This window comes from Cervus elaphus, chromosome 26 (genome assembly GCF_910594005.1).
Source record: "Cervus elaphus chromosome 26, mCerEla1.1, whole genome shotgun sequence".
Lineage (NCBI taxonomy): Eukaryota > Metazoa > Chordata > Mammalia > Artiodactyla > Cervidae > Cervus > Cervus elaphus.
Genome location: NC_057840.1, coordinates 21,496,919 through 21,520,148, shown reverse-complemented (window position 1 = coordinate 21,520,148; position 23,230 = coordinate 21,496,919). Strand labels below are relative to the sequence as shown.

General features: G+C 40.4%; 1 protein-coding gene across 1 annotated transcript in view; it reads left to right on the top strand.

The window, feature by feature from the left end:
- Positions 1 to 23,230, top strand: part of MAP3K5 (mitogen-activated protein kinase kinase kinase 5) — a 213,345-nt gene extending 190,115 nt beyond the window's left edge. Inside the window, exons 25-30 of the mRNA XM_043888113.1 lie at positions 2,987 to 3,092; positions 12,089 to 12,332; positions 18,824 to 18,936; positions 19,919 to 20,031; positions 21,541 to 21,617; positions 22,334 to 23,230. Coding sequence (XP_043744048.1) covers positions 2,987 to 3,092; positions 12,089 to 12,332; positions 18,824 to 18,936; positions 19,919 to 20,031; positions 21,541 to 21,617; positions 22,334 to 22,394 — 714 coding nt within the window. The 3' untranslated portion in view covers positions 22,395 to 23,230. The remainder of the gene's footprint in view (positions 1 to 2,986; positions 3,093 to 12,088; positions 12,333 to 18,823; positions 18,937 to 19,918; positions 20,032 to 21,540; positions 21,618 to 22,333) is intronic.

The window sequence follows — 23,230 nt, the reverse complement described above, 5'->3', positions numbered from 1 at the left end:
ACTCTGTGCAAGCCGCTCAGTCTTGGGCTGTATCCTGGGCAGGGCAACGCTCCTGACTCGATTGACGTCATGGGAAATGAGAGCAACTGGCCAGGCCTGTCATTAATATAATGCTAAAGGCACACTTACTCTGTGACTAGGGAACCCCAGCCATCTACAAATAGAATCACATAACTCAGTGAGTTTGCAACTTGCTCACACATTTGGCTTCCAGTCTAGAGGTTGGAAAGCAAATAGGCAAGTAGAATTCAGATTGAGAGTGGGTTAGTGGTAACCCTGGGCCACAGACCAAGTCACACACACACCCACACACACCCCTACCTGCTCTTGCTCTGACTAGAGACGTCCAGAATGGACTTGCACTGTCCAGGATGGGAATGAACCCAAAGAATGGCCCAGATGTAATATACTGTTTAATGAGGGGTTGTGAGGAGCTGGTCATGGTAGGGGACCCCGTCTCCATTTTCTGTTTGGGACCCTTGAGAGAAAGAGTATTAGTTACTAAATGTTGTACCCACATTAGTCAAATAATCAGGTGAGTCCTTTAAGAAAGTGCCAGGACAAAATTATTCTGAAGGGGTTTCCTAGATCAAGTGGGAACCTAGCAATGGTCCACTTCCTTGGGAACAACCATTCTGAGGAATTCCTCAGACAGACTGCCATTGACACTGGTGGATTTTGATGAAGATGGATCAAGGGCAGGAATGAGCCACTGGAACTCTAGCTTCTGGTGTGAGGTTGCAGCTAGGTCACCTTCTCCCCAGCTTCCTCTAAGATCTCTAGTCAGAGTGCTGTTGGGAAAAATAGCGTCTTTTATTAAAGACTCATGTCAACCAGAAATTAGTGGAGTTAAACCTAATTTTGAATAAACCTCTCTTAGCCTTATGATAAAAGTCATTTATAAAAAGGTAATGGCTTACCCCTACAATGGAATATTATCAACCTGAAAAAAGGAACGAAGTTCTGATACATTACACTAAGTGAAATGAGCCAGACACAAAAAGACTATGATTTCGATTGTGTGAGACACTTAGAGTAGTCAGATTCATAAACAGAAAGTAGAATGGTTGTTGTCAGGGACTGGGAGGAGAGGGCAGGGGGGAATCATTGTTTAATGGGTGTAGCGTTTCAGTTTTGCAGGATGAAAAGAGTTCTGGAGATGAGCAATGGTTCAGTTCAGTTTAGTTCAGTTCAGTTCAGTCGCTCAATCGTGTCCGACTCTTTGCGACCCCATGAATCGCAGCACGCCAGGCCTCCCTGTCCATCACCAACTCCTGGAGTTTACTCAAACTCATGTCCATCGAGTCAGTGACGCCATCCAGCCATCTCATCCTCTGTCGTCCCCTTCTCCTCCTGCCCCCAATCCCTCCCAGCATCAGGGCCTTCTGATGGCGATGGTAGTGTTGACTACAAAATGAGCCGCAGCCTGAAAGTAGAGAGTTACTTTATTTGGTGGGAACGTTAAGGACTCCAAGCCCAGGAGACAGCATCTCAGTAGCTCTGTGAAATCTGCTCAGAGGAGGCAGGAGAGGGAGTCAGGCTATAGACAAGTTTGCAACAAAGAGGGCAGGCAACCTGAACATCAAAGATCATTGTTAAGTAGTAAGGAAAACCAGATTTCAAGCTAAGGAATTTAGTGTTTTCTGTGTATGGAAAGATGCAAACCTCTGGGCTCTCTGAATTCATTCCTTTCATAGGCACCTCAGCTGTCAGGGGCCAAAACTGTTTCTAGATGCTTTAGATCCTTAATTCCTTTTTTACCTCAAGGGGTGGCAGGTGTGGCGGATGGCTGCTTCTGGCATCCCATCTCTTCACCCCACCAGCAATTGCCATGGTTGGGGGCGGTGGCATCTGCTGGATGACACTTTGGGGAGCCCTCGTTCACATTAGGAGGCCTGAAATCGCTGACGGCTGTGACATGTCTTGCCCACTGATACAGCAGGAAATGTTTCATTTCACACTAACACAACAGTGTCAATGTGCTCGATGCCACTTAAAAATGCCACTTTAACTGTACACTTAAAAATAGTTGAGATGGTAAATTTGATGGAACGCATATTTTAGCATAATTTTTCAAAAGAAAGGTAATGCATTTATCTGTGTCAGTGTCTGTGTAAATAAGTGAAACATTACTAGTCACTTTAAAAAGACAGTCTTACAACAGAGATTTTTAATGTGAACAGATTGGAATAGTTCAACACTTTATTCCCCTTTTAAAAAGATAGAGGCTGTTGTGGGGTAGAAAACAAGGCATGCACCATGGCAGGTCTGTAGGTAGCACGCGTGTTCTCATGCTCCCCCTTTAAGCGGTGACTGGCACTTTCAAGTCGTCACATTATGCTGAAGTGCTTGGTTGTGTTGAACAGCAACCATAACATTTAAGAATAAAAAGGAAATACATAGTCTCGATGCACGTGTGTATGCTGAATCACTTAATTCATGTTCACCTCTTTGCGACCTCATGGACTGTAGCCCACCAGGCTCCTCTGTCCATGGGGTTCTCCAGGCAAGAACACTAGAGTAGGTTGCCAAGCCCTCCTCCGAGGGATCTTCCCAACCCAGGGATCGAACCAGTGTCTCATGTCTCCTGCGTTGGCAGGTGGATTCTTTACTGCTAGTGCAACCATTTTAAACCCCGTGGACTCTTTTTTTTCCCTTCTTTTATCACCCCCACCATCCAATCTGCTGACATCATAAAAGGCAGAAGTTGCAGATACCAAGTCCCAAAGAGGCAACATTCCCTTTCAACTAGATTGCCTTTCATTGAAGTGGTATATCTCACTTGCTTACATGGGGAGCACCAGACTTCATTTTGAAGTGGCAATTTTTCATTTGTTTTCTGGTGACATAAATAAATTATTCACAATTCAGAGTGAAGAAGCCTTTTAGTTATTATTATTGGTAGAATATCATCCGAATGCATGCATCAGCTAGGTTATTTGCAATTAAATATTAAAGTAAACCATATATCACTCTCTTTCTCCAGGTCAATAAAGTTCTTCGGAATCATAACATCAAGCCACACTGGATGTTTGCTTTAGACAGTATCATCCGAAAGGCGGTACAGACGGCTATTACCATTCTGGTTCCAGGTCAGAAATACTTAACTACTTTGCCGATATTTAGAGTTTGGTATTTTCAATTACTGTTTATCTATCATTTATGATGTCTCCTCACTGCTTTTAAGACAACTTAGCCTTTTTTTTTTCATCTTTCAAAACCACCAAATAATATTTATCTAGTGTGTGTACTCTGAGCAAAATGTTTACTATGAGTGAGGAAGTCTTGTTTCCTTGTCTTTAAAGAGCATCATTGGATATAAAGACAAAGAGAAAATGATACAGGAGCTCCAAATACATATGCATTTCAATATTTAGATATCTGTACCCACAAAACACCCTCCCATGTCATCTGTTACCAGTGGTTCTCATAGCTGCCAGTGCATCGAGTGATGTCAGGAGCTTTTTAAAATTACAGCTTTGAGAGCTCCATCCCAGACTGAGTGAGAATCTGCTGAGGATAAAGCTCAGGAATCTGATTTTCCAGGTCATTTTTATATACAGCCAGGTTTGGAAATCACGGGTCTAAATAGATTCCAGCTATGTTTGCACTAAGATATTATACCAAAGGGTATCTCAATGAATGCAACCAGGTTATGGGAGTAAGCATGTGTGCTAAGTCGCTTTAGTCGTGTATGACTCTGTGTAACCCCACGGACCCTGCCAGGGTCCTCTGTCCATGGGATTCTCCAGGCATCAATACTGGAGTGGGTTACCATGCCTTCCTCCAGGGGATTGTCTCGACCCAGGGATTGAACCCACATCTCTTACCTCTCCTGTATTGGCAAGGAGAGTTCTTGACCACTAGCACCACCTGGGAAGCCTGTTATGGAGAAAGGGACAGATGCACTCATGTTCTAAGATAAGCTTCCAAAGTGTTTTGATAGTGTACCCGTTATAGAAATTTTAAGCGGAGCTATTCCAGCTTGCATTGTGTGTGTTTGTGTGTGTATAGATAGAGAAATAGACTGATTGAGGTATATGAATTAGAAACGTGTTCTAAAATAAAAGAAACATGTTCTGTTGTACTAATTTGTACATGTATTATAAAGTACTCTAAAACAGAAATCGAAAAAGATAAGGTAAATATACATATGAAACATTTCAAATTTTATGTTATTTATAAATGGTACCACAAACTTTCAAGTTATCATAAGCCCTTCTGAGTTGTGGAGTTCCTTCTCTTCTTTCAGAATGCCTTGGCTGGTTTCAGAGTGAGGGATTAACATTTCTTTCTTATAAAACGAGGAAATAGAAGAAGTTCTAACATCCCTGAATGGGTCGTTCGTCTATGTGGTGCATACCTCACCGCCCCCACCGTCCCCCACCCCCATCCCTCTGGCCACCTCCCCTTGTATTCTTGTTTTTGTTTTTTTTTTTCTCTTGTGTTCTTGTAAGTTTGCCTTCTTCAGGTCTCAGTTTACGAGATGCCCTCTCAGAGAGTCCTGACGGACCCCCAAAGTCTACAGTAGACTCCCTGTCTCTCTCTCTCCTTGGAAATGGTTTTCCCATTGGTGACATTTGCCCAGTCAGAAACTACTTTTATTTTCTTGTCTAATGGCTGTTTCCCTTACCAGAGGGTAGCTATGTCTTTTATTCTGTGTCAAACACGTTGTCCAGCATGTTGCCTGGAAATTAACAGATTTCCAATAAATATTGGTTGAAGCAATCAGTAGATGAGTTTTACCTGGTTATAACAAATTAGGGTAAAAACTTTGCATCACTTAGAAGAAACCCTAGTGAGGCTTTGAAACAAACGGCTGGCAGTTGGATGTGAACCTGAAGAATGTAAAGCTGATGGAGACCTAGTGTGAGGCTTTAAGGAAGTCAGCATGCACTTATGTTTAGATGGTTGATCAGGGAAATGAGCTTCGGTGTGGGAAGTGTACCAAAGAGGGGTTATAAACCCAAAAGACATAAGGGGTGGAAGGAAGTAAGTGTGTGTCAGTGAGTAGTATAGGTGTAGGCCATGAGTTACACCGTGTGCCATGTGTGCAAAGTCACTTCAGTTGTGTCTAACTCTTTGTGACTCTGTGGACTAACCTGTCAGGCTCTTCTGTCCATGGGATTCTCCAGGCAAGAATACTGGAGTGGATTGCCACGCTCTTCTCCAGGGGATCTTCCTGACTCCGGGATCGAACCTGCATCTTCTGCCACTCCTGCATTACAGGCAGCTTCTTTACCGCTAAGCCACTGGGGAAGCCCCAAGTTACACCCAGTAGTAACCTAAATTGAGAATGTCTAAATGAGGAGAAGAGAAAGGGATTATACTTTGAAATAATTTAAATAATATATAAATGATCTGTTAATCTAATTTGTAATAACTTCTTTTAAAATGGATTACCTAAATGCAATGGATTGTACCCTGAAATAGAAAAAAGAACATCAGGAAAACGAGCATAATCTGAAAGTACCCCAGTTTCCTTAATACAGCTGATACTATACCAATGTTAATTTCTTAGTTTTGACTGAAGTACCATAGCTACATAAGATGTACTAGGTGAACTGGGTGGAAGGTATATGGAGTTCTCTGTATTATCTTTATAGTATTTCTGTAAATCTAAAATTCTTCCAAAATATAGTTTATAAAGCACCCTGATTATCATGCTGTAGATGAAACACTTTAAGCTTAGAGGGAGAGACGGGGACAAGGGACAACACAGGGAGGCATGTCTCCTCACATGAGTGTTCCCGTGATGGGCATTGCTCTAACCCAGCTCGTGTGCAGAAGAAGGCACACTCTATGAAAACAGTTTGCTAAGCAAGTTTTCTGTCCTTCCACTGTGAAATGGGTTTCTTTGAGGCCACTAGGGGTCTCTGATGACAACTGAAATGATTCTTTGAAAGCATTTTAAAAAGTGAGCAAAAAAAACAGGACTTCCCTTGCGGTCCAGTGGTTAGAATTCCACGCTTCTACTGCAGGGGGCACGGGTCCAATACCTGGTCAGGAAACTAAGATCCTAAAAGCTGCATGGCGTGGCCAAGAATAATAGTAATAAGTAGAAATTTCAGAGAATTACATTAAGAAAATATTTTTTAATATTCCTCTCAGGATGCAGGAATACAATATACACTGTACATCAATATGTATATGTTGAAATATATGAACAAGGGCAACCAATTTCAAGCATTTGACAATTCCATTGATTTCCAAATGTCCCTAAAGATTTTGTTATACAATTAAGATTCAAAGAAACTACACTAAAAATGCCTGTCTTTTTAGTCTCTTGATAAAAATTCCTTTTAGATGACCAAATACTGCAATTAACCTACCAAAATTTTAAGACTTGCTAAAGAAACCAACAAATTTAAAAGTATACCATCATCAGTACACACATTTCCTAGATGTGTTTGCTGAGAGGACCCAGATGCTGGCTTTTAAATATTCTCTAATAAAAGGAATCAGAGCTCCTTGCAGAAATGGTTGATTTCCAGGCCTGCCTGGGACAGAGAAAATACAAGATGAACCTGTAACTTACTGTGATGGCAAAAAGTAAGGAAGTGCCCCAAAAGGATGGAAGCTGATGCAAAGGATCCTGGAGACAGCTTGAAGGACTTTCCAAAAGTCTAAGCCAGAACAAATTAAACAAAAAATCAATAAAAATAATATTGGATTATATGCATAGAGTAAACTAAATAGCCACGAGTCCATACTGATATAAGTAATTGAATAAATACGTATATGGAGGAAAAAGGACAATTATTTGTCTTAGTAGAATTCCAATTAATACATGTAGAAGGGATGAGGGAAATAGAAAATCACCATTAGGCAAACACCACAGTAATAATTAATACAGCAAGAACCATTAATAGCTGCTGAGGTAAGCAGGAAAAATAATGCTGAGAAACGAGGTATTTGAATGGTCTCAGGGACTCTCCCGACAAGATATCTACTAACCACAAAGAAGAAACAGTGACGGTTCCTTTACCAAAAGCTCAAGGTAAACATCACTCACATAAGACACTGCAGCATCGGGTACCTCCTGATATGATGCTCTGAGAAGGACACAACATCGCCTTTGTGGTATAGGAGCCAAAAAGGCAAGAGCCTCAACCCAATCTTGACAGGACATAAGTGATCCAAAAATGAGGGACACAGTACAACATAGCTGATCAGGACTTCTCAAAAGTACGGAGGTCTTGGGGGATAGAGAAATACGAAGGTACCATCACAGATTGGCAAAGACTGAGAGACACATGACAAATAATGTGGTGTGGGATCCTAGATCAGAAAAAGGACATCCTTGGGAAAACCGTGAAATCAAGTAAGGACTGTAGATTAGGTTGATAGTATTGTATCCATGTGAATTTGCTGGCTTTGGTAATAGTGCCAAAGCTGTGTAAGCTGTTACAAATATTTAGGGCAAGCTGATACTGGGTGTACAAGGAACTCTCTGACTGTTTTTTGCAACTTTTCTGTTAGTCTAAAGTTATTTCAAAATGAAAAGGAAAAAATAAGAAAATGTTCCATCTTCTTTCTTCCGAAAAAGAAGGCACAGAACAGAGAGTACTGTGTAAATCCCATATGAGTTTCTTTTTTTTCCCCTCAGACTCTTTTCCCACTTATCTTCAAGGATCAGCCTGTGAACTATTGGTAACACTGAGTATCTTTCATTACTCTTCAAGTACAGGCTGGCTGTGGGTGACCAGATGGCAAAATTCTGAGCATGAGACTGCGTTGGCCCAGCGAAGGAAGAGAGGATGCACAGTGCAGGCACACTTCTGATGGGAACTCCAGTCGTTTAAGCTGCTAGAGGCCTTGGTGTCACTCCCAGTTGTTAAGCTGAATCAGTCCTGTGCCCCATGTCCACATCAATATAAAATGACCAGCACCCCAAACTACATGCAGTGTTTAATGCAGGGATCGTGCACCGCTCTGACAAGTATTGTGATCCTACCGTGTGTTAGAGAAGCTTGGTCTGGTTATTTTCCTCTGATGAGGCTGCCAGTTGGGGTGGAGTGGGAGTGAGGGGAGGTGGGGATAGCATTGCTGTGTGACCCTGTCTTGTGTTTTGGAAACATGCACTCCCTTGAGTTTCCCACACATGGGCTTAAATGTTGTCCATTCATTCCAGGCTCCCCTGAGTCCCTGCCTTTCTTATGACACTTGGCTGTGTCCGGACAGTTCCCTCTGCTTTCCATTCTCCTCGGAGGGCTCATTTGTCCTTCCTTCTCTTAAGACAGTGAAGAATCCACCTGCAATGCAGGAGACCCAGGTTCGATCTCTGGGTTGGGAAGATCCCTTGGAGAACGGAATGGCTACCTACTCTAGTATTCGTGCCTGGAGAACTCCATGGACAGAGGAGCCTGGCAGGCTACAGTCCTTCGGGTTGCAAAGGGCTGGGCATGACTGAGCAACTAACATTTCATTTCTCTCAAGTACCTCTTCTCCTTTCTCCACCCCAAGGCTTTCCCCTCCTCCAGAACCTGCCTGGGCCCTTCCATCTCCTTGAATCCATCAATGAGTAAACCCCACACTAGGTTTAGTCATTGCAAATATACTTTACTTACCCCTTAGCACTCTTATTGTATGTACCTGTGAATTATATATGTAGGTAGGTATATAACTGAAAGCATCTAAGATATTCAAGCTGAATTTATTTGTACTTGTAATTCCATGTTATCTTCGCATATGCTTTATGACTCTTGTGTATATTTGCCCTAGTTCTCCTTCAGGTTGTTTCTTTTGGAGGATCAAGACCAGATGCTCTCTCTTATTTGCATGTTTTACAATATCTAATTTGATGATGTGTCCTCAGGGAGCCATCATGAAAGATCAAAATAACAAAGTATTGCATTCACTTATAGTTTTCTACTTTCTTCGAATTATTGAGAAAAACTCTTAGTCATTGGCACATAAGTAAAATGATGACATATGATCATTTAAAGTGTACAGAGTTAGAGGAATGTAAGGGAACATTTAAATGTAATAATGTAATAATAAGTATTAGAAATTTTCCCTCTCCTAAAGTGAGATTATATTCAACAAGACAATAAACCTTTAAAATTAGCTTTAAAATTTCAGTTTAGAGACCATAAGAAAAAAATTTAGAAAATTTAAAAAGGCCTATTCTTGCTTTAATTTAATATAGATCGAATTCTCATATGTTTTTAAAAATTATTTATTTGGCAATGCCAGGTCTTAGTTGCACAGCACAGGGGATCTAGTTCTCCAACCAGGTATTAAACTCGGGCGCCCTGCATTGGGAGTGCTGTCTTAGCCACTGGATCACCAGGGAAGTCCTCTTATTTTTAAAGATTTTTTTTCACTATTTTGTTCCCTTTTAAATAATTGTAGTAAGGTAACTTCCATTCTGCCAACACTTTTTATGAAGCTAATATGGCTCAGCCCCTGTAGCAGATTTACGTAACTTAAAAACACCTGATCTTGAGTTATACCTACAACTAACACACAGAATGAAGACAAAAGGGCTTCCCTGGTTGCTCAGACAGTAAAGAGTCTGCCCGCAATGCGGGAAACCCGGGTTCTAGATCCCCTGGAGAAGGAAATGGCAACCCACTCCAGTGTTCTTACCTGGGAAATCCCATGGACGGAAGAGCCTGGCAGGCTATGGTCTATTGTCACAAAGGGTCAAGACACAACTGAGCGACTAACACAGAGAATACCATAGATGAAGTAGGAAATATAATTTTGGAAGGAGCAGGCAATAATGCAGACAGCAGAATAGAGGTGGAGTTTGGCTAACCTTAAGAGATAAAGGATAAGGATGTGGAGAGATCAGAACCTTTGTGCACTATTGGTGAGACTATAAAATGGTGCAGCCACTATGGAAAACAATATGTGGCTCCTCAAAAAAATAAAAATCACCGTATGTTCTTCTGGGTATATATTCAAAAGAATTGAAAGCAGGATCTCAAATGGATAACTGCACACCCAAGTTCACAGCAGCGTTATTCACAGTAGCAAAGAAGTAGAAGCAACACAAGTGTCCATTGACAGATGAATGGATAAACAAAGTGTGGTATGTGCAAACAATGGAGTACTATACAGCCTTCAAAAGGAAGGAAAGTCTGACACATGCAACAGCATGCTTGAAATTTAAGGACATTATACCATACACAGGTCAATAAGCAAAGACCGAACAGTTCCCTGGAGGACTTGGCAATGAATTGGCCCTTTGGCTGCATTGCTGTAGCAGCGATGTTAGCGTAGTGGAAGGGGTCTTCCATCACTCCCACTGGTGCCCTCCCCCAACACAGGGGCTCTTAAACTGTGGTTCATGGACTCTCAGAATTGGCTTCCAGGGAGTCAGTGAGCCCCCAAGAAACAGGGAAAATGCTGTCTGAATGTGCTGCTCTTCTGGGGAGAATCCATATGGCTCCAGGGAGTCAGTGAGCCCCCAAGAAACAGGGAAAATGCTGTCTGAATGTGCTGCTCTTCTGGGGAGAATCCATATGGCTCTCATCAGATTCTCGCTGGGTTCTGTGATATAATGAAAGCTCCACATGCCCACAGTGAGATATCACCCCAGACTTGTGGGAATGGCTATCATTAAAAAGAATACAAATAACAAATGTTGGCAAGGATGTGGAGGAAAAAGAACCCTCCTACACTGCTAGTGGGAACGTAAACTGTTGCAGCTACTGTAGAAAACCATATAGAGGTGGCTCAAAAAACTAAAAATATCATATGACCCAGCAGCTTCACTCCTGGGTATATATCGGAAAGAAACAAAAGCACTAATTTGAAAAAATACATTTTTTCCAATGTTCATAGCGGCATTATTTACAGTTGCCAAATTATGGAAACCACCTAAGTGTCCAACACATAAATGGGTAAAGAAGATGTGGTGTGTGTGTGTGTGTGTGTGTGTAAATGTGTGTATGTGATGGAATACTACTCAGCCATAAAAAGGAATGAAATTTTGCTCTTTGCAGCAACATGACATGAATGGACTTGAAGAACATTATGCTGAGGTGAAAAAGTCAGACGAGAAAGACAAATACTGTATGATATCATTTATATGTGGAATCTAAAAAAGACAATAAACTAGTGAATTTAACACTGATACAGAGAACAAATCAGTGTTTACCGGTGGGGAGAGGGGATGGGAAAGGGGCCATACGGGGTACAGGGAAAATAAGGGTCATTCTAGGATTATATGAAATCATATGTGTGAAACTTTTGAAAATTGTAAAGAATTTAAAGAATGTTTCTTTGAAAATAAAAGTTTCAAAAAAAAAAAAAAAAAGTTTCATGTATCATAGCATATGGAGCCAAGATCCAATATTTCTGTTACCCTGATTTTACTTAAATTATGAATGTAATTCCTTTTGGGGGGGCCATTTTGAGAACCTAATCACAATGTATAATAGTTTTTCCCATCAGAAGGTATCATCCCAATTCTGAAGTGACCCGCAGATGAGCTCTTGGCCTGCAGTCTGTTTAAACTGGAGACTTGTAACTTCTGCACTTTAAATCTTAGTGGTGAGTCAGTAGGTTAGGGTAGGACACACACTAAAAATTAACCTAATAGTCAAAAAGTCAAAAGCAGATAGGCCTACTAGAGTGAATATAAGAATGTGTGTGTATTTTCAGTACTTGCCCCTCCCACCCCCAGACATTTTGAATATTACAAGCAAAAAGCATTCTGTCTTCTTACTTTTGTTTATACAATCTCTCTATATCTCACTTTCCTCATTTCTAAGTGAGTTAATAGTTGACAGAATCAAAACTATAAATTTCAATTGTATAAACAAATTTTCATATTCTTAACAGGTTTTTTACACAATTGCCTATCTGATTTTAACAGATTTCCCACGTATCTTATGTGCTGTGTGAAAATTTCTCTTCTGTTTGTTAGATCATTCTGAGTTTACATATCTTATGAATTTTGCAAATTTACTGGAAGAACAAATCTGAAGTAATGTGCAGAAATCCATCCTCACTTTTGGAAAAGCAGTTGGGAATACATCTCTTATTGATAGCAGGGGAGATGACATGTCTTAAGAAATTAAGGCAGTCATTCTTATTTCATTAAGATTGTTGTTGATCATATGCTTAACAGAACTGAGGCCACATTTCAGCCTTGCATCTGAGAGTGATACTGCCGATCAAGAAGACTTGGATGCAGAAGGTGACCATGATGAACGGCCTTCAAATCAAACTGTCCGAAGACCTCATGCAGTCCTTGAAGATGCGGTGGCCACCTCAGGGGTGAGCACGCTCAGTTCTACTGTATCCCATGACTCCCAGAGTGCTCACCGATCGCTGAATGTACAACTTGGAAGGATGAAAATAGAAACAAATAGGTAAGGCCTATTCCAATATGGTTGGGTTTCTTTTTTCTTTCTTTTATATAAATGCATGTGTTTGGAGTCTACTTTAAAGATTGGTCCACAGAGTATACGTAAGGTAATTCCTTTTTCCCATTCATATAACCTTGATTTAATTCTTTATTAAAATGAGAGATTTATTTTAGCCTCTTTAGTCAAATATGTTTTCTGCTTCTCCCAATTCAGTCCTTCAGCATCTCTTCTTTGATCACTGCACTAAGATTTTCAGAATAACTTAGTTGTAACCTCACAGACTGTTTGGGATGCAGGCTCAGAGCATCATGTACCATCCAGTAGATAGCTGAAAGACAAGCAGAGAGTCTGTGATCTTGAGACCCATGACTTGGAATATCAGGTTCTTTCAGGAGAGGAAGAGCTCTGTTCTTAAGGAGATAAAACTAATGGTTCAAAAGTTTTTCGTTTTAGAAACTTGAAATGATGATCCATTGACCACATTTATGATTTTATTTTTAATATGCTGTATCATATCTGGAGTTTAATTTTTCTTTGTGAATTTGATAACACAGAACTCACATGATCAGGTTATTGAGGGAACAGGAAATATGTCCCTGTGCTTCACAAGATGTTGACACAGTTCAAGGTCTGAATGTTTATGATTTATAGCTTCCTGTGCTGGTTACCGTTGACATGTGGGCAACTGACATTATGACTTTGGGTTGACAGGGAAAACCTTTTTATTATTTATATTTTTGGAGTGAATCAATAAACATTGCTCAAATATTTAGAAACCTTAGTTGAAAATCCAAGTTATTCACCGGGGAGATAAAAATATTTTATTTCTAGTCGTAAGTTTGGGTTCTTAATAAGCTTGAATACCAAGCTTGTATGAGTAGTACCAACCAACCTCATCCTATATTTAGAAACTTGAATTTTAGTTGCACGATTCAGTAAATCCATACTTAGCTTCTACAGTTTACATACAGAAATCTTTCTGAATAAAGGGAAAGTGACTTTCTTGTTTCTGTATCCTGGATTTAAAAAAAAAAAATACTGATTTATTTATTTGGCAACATCAGGTCTCAGTTGCTGCATATGGGATCTTTGCTGGGTCACACGGGATCTCTCGTTGCAATGCACGGCCTCAGTAGTTGTGGTGAGCAGACTCTCTAGCTTAGTAGCCCCACTGCATGTGGGGTCTTAGTTCCCTCACCAGGAATCAAACCCATGTCCCCTGCATTGCAAGCAGACTCTTAACCACTGGACCAACAGCGAAGTTTCCTTATCCCAGTCTTGTCCTCTGAAACCCACCTCTTTACTTCCCACCTCTGTTACTTAGTGAGAAAGAATTGGAGTCTTTCCTAAGACTTCATTTAAATCTTCATGTCCTTCATTTCCTCCTCTTCTCAAGCAATATGGGCTTCCCTCATAGCTCAGTTGGTAAAGAGTCCACCTGCAATGCAGGAGACCCTGGCTCAATTCCTGGGTCGGGAAGATCCACTGGAGAAGGGATAGGCTACCACTCCAGTATTCTTGGGCTTCCCTTGTGGCTCAGCTGGTAAAGAATCTGCCTGCAATGTGGGAGACCTGGGTTCCATCCCTGGGTTGGGAAGATCCCCTGGAGAAGGAAAGGCTACCCACTCCAGTATTCTGGCCTGGAGAATTCCACGGACTGCAAAGAGTCGGACATGACTGAGCAGCTTTCAGTTTCACTCAAGCAATAGTCCCATTATGACTCTCCATAGAGCATAGAGCAGCTGTTGAGTTTAGTCACTTCTCTTTAGCTTACTCTCTGGCACCCAGTCCTGAATGGAGTTGTGTTTTCATACCCTTCTCTGACTTCTGGAGGAGGGGCGTGCACTCAGGACTGTTTAGGTCCCACCACCCACCCGGCCCTGCCCACGGCTTCCAGACAGTAAAGCTACTTTATTTACCAGTGAGCCAGTACATTTGCTCCCCTGGCTCCTGAAGCTTCTGTGTACCTACCCTGGCTTATGTCAACAGAATATGCCTCTCCCAAGCGCAGTGTCTTCCTCCTCTCCTCAGCCCATCTGCATCACCCTGACTCACCACCCCCACGGTCCCCACCATGCTTGCTCCACCCGTGGGCCCTGGGCGCTGCCCTTCCCCGCCTGCTTTCTTCACATCCCTTTTCTGAGGGTATCAGACAGCTGAGGGCCTGCTCCCCACATGAACGACCATGTCTTTATTACTTTAGGATGCTGTTGCAGTTCTTACAAAGCCCACTCATTTATGTTTTCTATGTATTTACACTCACATGTGTGAAATCTCTGTGGTTACTGGCCTCCTTTTTTTCTTTTCCTAGTAGAATCTCCCACAGCTCCTCCCAGCCCTAGAAAAGTGAGACAAGGTACAACATTCACTTCACGGAGGGATCTAAAGAAAGGGCAACTGTGTTAGGACAGGTGCCAACGAGGGGCTGGTCATGTCTACAACCGGTCCTTGTAATTTTCAGTTGAATATTACTTGATATACAGATGTACATATACTGCAAAATAAGCTTGAGGAAATGTTAATGTGTTTTTAGGAAAGGGTGTAATCCTCAGGTTAGAAATCGTAAGCTTATATTTAGGATAATCACTGATGAATATCTATCCAGCTCTTGATTATTAGATCATCAATAATATTAAATAGCACAAAGTAACAAAATAGCTTTAGGAAGCATGTTTTACTTAAATATAAAGTATATGCTTACCTAAAATGTTCTGAAAATAATTCACTTAACATAAGGAATTGGGACAAAAATGCAGAGGTAGTTAAAATCTAACTCAGGAGGAGCTGACTGATTATCTGATTTCCCTTTCCTGCAATTCTGGAATTACCCACCAACCCAGCTCCCCACCCTCACCTATTTGAGTTAAAAAATTGACCTCACGGCTGATCCTTGCCAAATTTGTCTGGCACAGAGAGGCAGTCAATTGCCTTGGTTTCAAAGGATTTCCCTACTAACAGAAGACAAAGTAAAAACAAAACTGATGGACTGGATATGTCCTAAAAATAGTTTTGAGGGCTGGATTTGGGACAAATGAGGTGGCCTGTCAGTACTTTGCTTCCAGCATTAAGTTCTGGCTTTTAGGATTAAAAGGAAATAAATAGTCTAAATGTGTGCATGCTAAGTTGCTTCATCATGTCCAACTCTCTGTGACCCTATGGACCATAGCCCGCCAGGCTCCTCTCACTGTCCATGGAATTCTCCAGGAAGAATATTGGAGTGGGTTGCCATGCCCTCTTCTAGGGGATCTTTCTGACCCACGGTCTCCTGCGGCTCCTGCATTGCAGGCAGACTCTTTATGGCTGAGCCACCGGGGAAGCCCATAATCTAGATAGATGCAGTTAAATTCTAGAAAATTTCACTGTGTGTTCTTTGAGAAAAACAGTAAGAATATACTATCGCTATTCATACTGTAGATTAGTATGAAAAACAAAAATATATGCCAGACCAAAAATTGCCAAATTAAAAGTTCATACTGAGCCTGCCGAAACTTTCTCTGAATACCGTTTGTGTTGGAGTAGGTAAGTCTCCCTTAATCCTCTCCTTCCTTCCTTCTTTCATTTCCTACTGCTTAATCCATTTAAGCGTGTGCTGTTTACTCCACAAGCTGTCTTCCTGTAACCACTGTCTCTGTCTCCCATTGTTTTCTTTTTGTCTCACCTACTCACCTACTTTGCCAACAAAGGTCCATCTAGTCCTATAGTTTTTCCAGTAGTCATGTATGGATGTGAAAGTTGGACTATAGAAAAAGCTGAATGCCAAAGAATTTATGTTTTTGAACTGTGGTGTTGGAGGAGAAAGGAAATCAGTCCTGAATATTCACTGGAAGGACTGATGCTGAAGCTGAAACTCTAATACTTTGGCCACCTGATGCGAAGAGCTGACTCACTGGAAAATACCCTGATGTTGGGAAAGATTGAAGGTGGGAGGAGAAGGGGACAACAGAGGATGAGATGGTTGGATGGTATCACCGACTCAATGGACATGAGTTTGAGTAAACTCCAGGAGTTGGTGATGGACAGGGAGGCCTGGCATGCTGCAGTCTCATGGGGTCACAAAGAGTCGGACATGACTGAGCAACTGAACTGAATTGAACTGAACTCTACTACAACCCTTTTTTCTACCTGATAGCCTCCCATGTCTCTGTCCTGTGGGAAAGGGGTGGAACCTGGAGGTCGGGGAGACAAACCCTCGTGAACCCTGGGAGGCCTTTTGTCCAGGGCCTGAGGCTGCAGCAGAGAGCAGACAGCCCTTCTTAAAGGCCAGACTCTGTGCTTGGCATTCTACCTATGATGATTCTCATCAATGATTACAGTCATTCTCTCAGGAAGTTCTACTCTTCCTTTTTACAAATGAGAGACTGGAAGCCCAGAGGCATTCAGTCATTTGTCAAGGTTAACACAGAAAGTTTATGGCTGAACCAGGATACAAGCCCAGGGTTGTCTTCAGTTGGGCTCTGCTGCCTTCAATCCATGTCAGCTGAAACAAAAACAAACTTTTGGAATGGAATCTGGTCCTGAGTTAAATCTATCAATACTCAGAAAGTAAAACAAGTAGAGCTTGTTAAGAGCCATGAAACAATGTACCTTGATGATCTTATACATAATTATATTTGTTGTTCAGTCACTCAGTCATGTCCTACTCTTTGCAACCCCATGGATTGCAGCACGCCAGGCTTCCCTGTCCTTCACCATCTCCTGGAGCTTACTCAAACTCATGTCCATTGAGTCAGTGATGCCATCCAACCATCTCATCCTCTGGCATCCCCTTCTCCTCCCGCCTTCAATTATTCCCAGCATCAGAGTATTTTCAAATGAGTCAGCTCTTTGCATCAGGTGTCCAAAGTATTGGAGCTTCAGCTTCAGGATCAGTCCTTCCAATGAATATTCAGGGTTGATTTCCTTTAGGATTGACTGGTTTGATTTCCATGCAGTCCAAGGGATGCTCAAGAGTCACCACAGTTCAAAAGCATCAATTCTTTGGTGCTCAGTGTTCTTTATGGTCCAACTCTCACATCCATACATGACTACTGGAAAAACCATAGCTTCGACTATATGGATTCTTTTGGTGGCTCAAATGGTAAAGTCTGCCTGCAATGCAGGAGACCCAAGTTCAATCCCTGGGTCGGGAAGATCTCCTGGAGAAGGAAATGGCAACCCACTCCAGTATTCTTGCCTAGAGAATCCCATGGACAGAGGAGCCTGGCGGGCTACAGTCCATGGGGTCACAAAGAATTGGACACGACTGATCAACTTCACTTTCACTTTGTCAGCAAAGTAATGTCTCTGCTTTTTAATATGCTGGCTAGATTTGTCAAGTTTTTCTTCCAAGGAGCAAGCATCTTTTAACTTCATGGCTGCAGTTACTATCTGCAGTGATTTTTGGAGCCCAAGAAAATAGTCTGTCACTGTTTCCATTGTTTCCCCATCTATCTTGAAGTATTGCAATTCTGAATTTGTTACTCAGATAGTTTTCTAAAAACTCAGAACCTCTTTCTTCACAACTTGGAGTATTTTCCCAGTAGTGGGAATGGTGAGTGGGTTACCACTTGGCTGTCAGCTATGCAATGAACATTTCATGGGTAAGAACCATGTAAAAGAATACTTCTCCTTATTTCTTTGGAGAATGTATCAGGTACCAATGGGGAACTGAATGTACCAGGAACACAGCTGTCCTTTTACTCAGTTCATTGCTCCCCTTAGAAGGCAGAAAAATAACAGTAACAAACACAACAACCCAAGCAATCTTCATTAACATTTACTGGGGACTGATTATGTGCCAGGTACTGTTGGTGACCTCCCCTGTAGTTGTGAAGTCAAAGTGTTAGTCGCTTAGTCATATCTGATGCTTTGCGACCCCATGGACTGTAACCCGCCAGGCTTCTCCATCCATGGAATTCTCCACGCAAGAATACTGGAGTGGGTTGTCATTCCCTTCTCCAGGGGATCTTCCTGACCCAGGGATCAAACCCGGGTCTCCTGCATTGCAGGCGGATTCTTTACTGTCTGAACCACCAGGGAAGAGTTACTTCTCAAATTTTCATAGTTTAAAAGAGAGAGAGTACCTTTCTTCTTTGCATTCATTGCCTATTGTATTACCCATGTTGACCAACTTTTTTTGATGAGGGGCTCTGCAGGTAAACGCCATATATAAATTTGTTTGCCATTATGATCATTAAAGAAAACAGAACAACATCTCTGAAGAGTCTGTCAGCCAATTAGGGGTGCAAGTTTTAAATTCTTGTCTGGAAACACACTTTCTAGAGCTTTGTTACTCAACTTGGATGTCTGTGGATGTGGGAGCTTATTACATATGCAGAAACTCAGAGCTCCCAACCCACCCCTGCTCCCCAGCCAGCTGCTGGATCAGAATCTGCATTTCAATAAAACCCCAGGATGTCTGTGTTCATTTTAGCTTGAGAACCCTTGTCTAGAAGGTCATTCTGTGGCTGCTCCCGCTTCATTATCCTGTCAACCAATATAATTTCCTTCTGCAGATTACTGGAAGAATTGGTTCAGAAAGAGAAAGAATTACAAGCACTCCTTCATCAAGCAATTGAAGAGAAAGACCAAGAAATTAAACACCTGAAGCTGAAGTCCCAGCCAATAGGTGAATAGCAGAAAATTTTAAAGTAATACTGTTCAACCAGACTGCCACAGAAAACTAGAAAGCCAACAGGCAAACTTTATGTCATGGCTTATTCAGCATCCGTCACTTGTACCTCAACTACAAGCAGAGATTGCTGTACAAAAATATCCAATTCTTAATTGTAGCAAACTATTATTTCTTACAAGTACAGTAAAAATGATTCATAATTATCTTTTCCCGAGATTATATATTATTGAGGTAAATAGGGCTCTCCAATTTTTTTGTCTTTATTTCTTTTTAAGGATTTCACAAAGAAATTACTAGAATGATATGATACTATTTTTGTCATTTTGCATTTGTATTCTGTGTGTTCTAGTGTTTTATAATTTGATAAGGCTTAAGTGGAATAAAGATAAAGCAATAGCAAGTCATAAGTTGAATATACTTTAATAAAATGTTTTGTCAATTATATCTCAGTTTTTTTATTTTTTTGAGTCACAGATTGGAACTTTAAAGAAATCTATTCTGTGAGAAATTGGGGATGAAAGATAATCTTTAGGCAATCTTATTTAGACCATTTAGAGGAAAATAAAAGTCATTATTTTTTGTTCAGATATATGGTCCTTCCATATTATTGCGAATAGGAGAAATAGAGATTATTATAATTATATGGTTCTCTGCTAATTATGCTCATTTTTGTTGCCTGAAAAACACACAGTATGATTTTGATGCATCATTTTATTCTAAGAAGCTATAAAATTGATACGAAACTACAACGTAGAAGTTCCATTAATTATTGTTCGTGACTCTCCATTTACTAGTATATTAAGCAGTCTTAAAGAGTTTGATTTATATTATCTTGTAGACTGCCAATCTCAATGGTTTCTATTGATTATACTGTGATGGAGAAAAGTCTGTTAAAGCGTCAATAAATGTTGATTATCAAATGACCTCTGAAGCTAAGAATGTCCCTCCTTATCCCCCCACCCCAATTCTGTTCTAGATATTCCTGGGTTGCCTCTGAGTCACTCCAATTCCCCTGGCACAAACACTGAAGATTCTGCACTTAGTGACTGGCTGAGAGAGAATGGAGCCGATGAAGACACTATAAGTCGGGTAAAGAAAATGTTCTACGAGACAAACGTTTTTTCACTTCTTTCCTAATGCTGAGAGCCTCCTATGTGCCAGGCACAGGGGATACACTGGTGAGAAACTCTGACCCAGCCCTGCCCTCCTGAGGCTCACAGACTAGGGTAGGCAGACCATAATCAAAGAATTCCACGTGTACAAATGTAATTATGTCCTGGTCAAGTCTGTAAAGGAAAGGTTATCAGGTGTTAGGAGACAGAGGGAGGGAGAAGTTGGGGAAGGTTCTTGGAAAAGATGATTGGCGAGCTGGAGTCTAAAGGAATACTTAGGAATAAACTGTATGTCTGTTCTGGGATGGGGGAAAGGCAAAAAGGGAAAACCATTCGGGGCAGAGGACAGAGACAGTGAGGCAGACAAAAGCTCTGTGGTCCAGAACCCGTAAGGATTTTTATGCTGTTTAATTGAAAATAAAGAAGAATAGGAAAAATCAAGACAAGAACTAAAAGGAAAAAGTTCTTCTGCTTCTCATTCTTTCTCTCGTTTCTTTAACTCTTAAATTCTCATGTGACATTCTTAGACTCTACTGGGCAGCAGCTATTTATTGCTACTTAATAAAATAGACAAGTTAGTGAACTTATATCAGAAACACTTTCTATACAAACTATATTATATAGGGAACTTTTGTAGTTAGCATGAATAGATTTCTTTATGTTGTAAGATCACATATATGTGCAGTAAGAGGTTATATTTTTATTATTTTATAGAAATAATAGTTTATATAAATAGGAAATATTACATTATTTATTTTAATACAATATTATGTTGATTTCAGTTTTATATTTAAATTTTTTCAATGACTAAGAAAAAAGATGAATTTCTCTTGGCTTGATAATTTATTAGATTACTTAATAAAATTTAAGAGTCTCCTTAGAAATCTGCAAACAAATTACAAAAATTTAAGGGATTTTCTCACCTATGGGAAAAATTTATCCAATCAAATGTTCCAAAATATTTTCCCCTCTAACTTAGACTCAAATAAAAACTAAGGAGTAGTCATTGATGACCCACTAAGTCACTGACCTTTTTGAAAGATTTAAAATTAAAAGCTTCACTTAAATTCAGGACTCTGATTTTGTAGTAAGTATCAGTAAGTTTTCCGAAATTAAGTGTAAACAACATATTTTACCCACTGGGAAAAAATAAAGTTACAAAGCACTAAACCTTTTAAATACAAACATTATCTTATAAGCAGCAGATGTAATTACAAGCAAGTCTTATCTATTCATCAGAAGACCAATCAAAAGTACCGTGTTCCTTATCATCTTTCTACTCCTAGTAGTCGTATGGATGTAATTCTTTGGAATTATTTTGTAATAGGGGGGACTGTTTTCTAATAATTCCAAATGATTCTGTCTTTAGTGAATTTCCTTTTAGATTTATTTTTCATTACTGCCAATGTTTACATTGTGGATAGTTTGTTACTTATGGAAGTGCGTAAGACATCTTACTTTTGTGCATATTTTACTTTCTCCACAGTTTTTGGCTGAGGAGTATTCATTAATGGATGTTCTCTACTATGTTACACGTGATGATTTAAAATGCCTGAGACTAAGGTACCACTTTTCTTTCTGTTCAGTCTCATCATGATGGAAAGAGCACTGGGCTGAGATCAAGAAGCCTGGGCCCCTTCCCAGCCGATTGCTAACTAGCTCTAACTAGCTCTCCAGTCTTGGGTAGAGTGCTTGAGTTCTCAGCTGCTCTGAGTAACCTGAGTTGCTTAGACCAGGCTATTATTGGGAGCACTAATAACCAATGTGTCCATATTAGGAAATGCAAATCAGCCAGAAGAATTTCTTGATAACATATGAGATTAAGACCGTGCAGATATCTTAAAGCTGATATTTTAAACCAAATGCTCTAATTTGGTTCATGATCATATCATACTTATTAAAAATACCATGATGAGGTGCTGATTTGCCATCCAAATAACATGATATAATCTGAACACAGTTCCTTACAATAATTTGTTGTCTCCATCAGGCCAAGCACAGACATAATTATTGTTCCTATCCGCCTCTAGAAAGACGCATTTCAAAAGTGCTGAAAATCTAAAATGATGCTTTGGGCTCTGGTTGTCTGTGGGAGTGGAGAGGAAAGGCGTGGAGGGGTGAGGAGAAAATATCTACAAAAAGAATACACCAGGACTGACAAGCCTTTGGGATCTTCATGTTCTGATCAGAGCCACTGAAAACTAAGAAGTCACTTTCATATTTCAAGGGTGCTGTTTCAAGTGGCCATCTCTTCACCGTGTTCTTGTGTCTTTACACAGGGGCGGGATGCTGTGCGCACTGTGGAAAGCCATCACCGACTTCCGAGACAAACAGGCTTGACTGTCGCTCAGCTTGCTTCCAGCTTTCCGTGGAGATTCTCAAAATGAATATAGACCTGATCTTCTTCTAGGGGAGGGAGAATCGAAGGGACAGGAGAAAGAAGCTGCACTTTAAATCCAGTATTTGTTTACTCGTGTTAAAAAAAGAATAGACAAAATACACTGAAATTTCCTAACTGCTTCTGTTTCTATGATTCATAAGGACTCTTTATAAGGACTCTCAAAATAATGCCAAACACCGTGATGTTTGGGATTATTTTGGTCCGAACATTTTTATGGAAATATTTTTAATTCAGCAGCTATAATAACTCAGCCAAATGTTTATTTCACAAGAAACAGATAGAACATTTCATGTGATTGTGCATCACTGGAACAAAACCAAAATGTGACCATAACTTTTTAGGCTTATGTGTGTTTGTATTATACCCTGATCATTTGAGTAGAAGTGCGTGATTTGGATTATTGTATAAAGTTTATGGGTTTTTTTTTTTAAGTGTGTAGAATCTGAGAGCAGTGGTTTTTACTTACCTGTATTAATTGTAATATTAACTCTATTTTGTAACTTAAGTTTCTGGTCTAGAGTACATTCGTTTGAGTCATTTATGTACTACTGAACTGTACCAGTTGCACCAGCCTGAATCCTAGTAATGTTAGCTTGTTCTAAAGCTATCCCTTGTGTCATATTTACTCTAAAAAGTAAAAAGACTCTCAAAATACTGTTTTGATAAATTCTAAAGAATTTGTATTTTGTTTTGGCAATCTAGATAATTACTGTGTCAAAATTCTAACTGTTCCTTCACCTCTGACATTAAATAGAATCTGTCTTCTCTTCAAGTA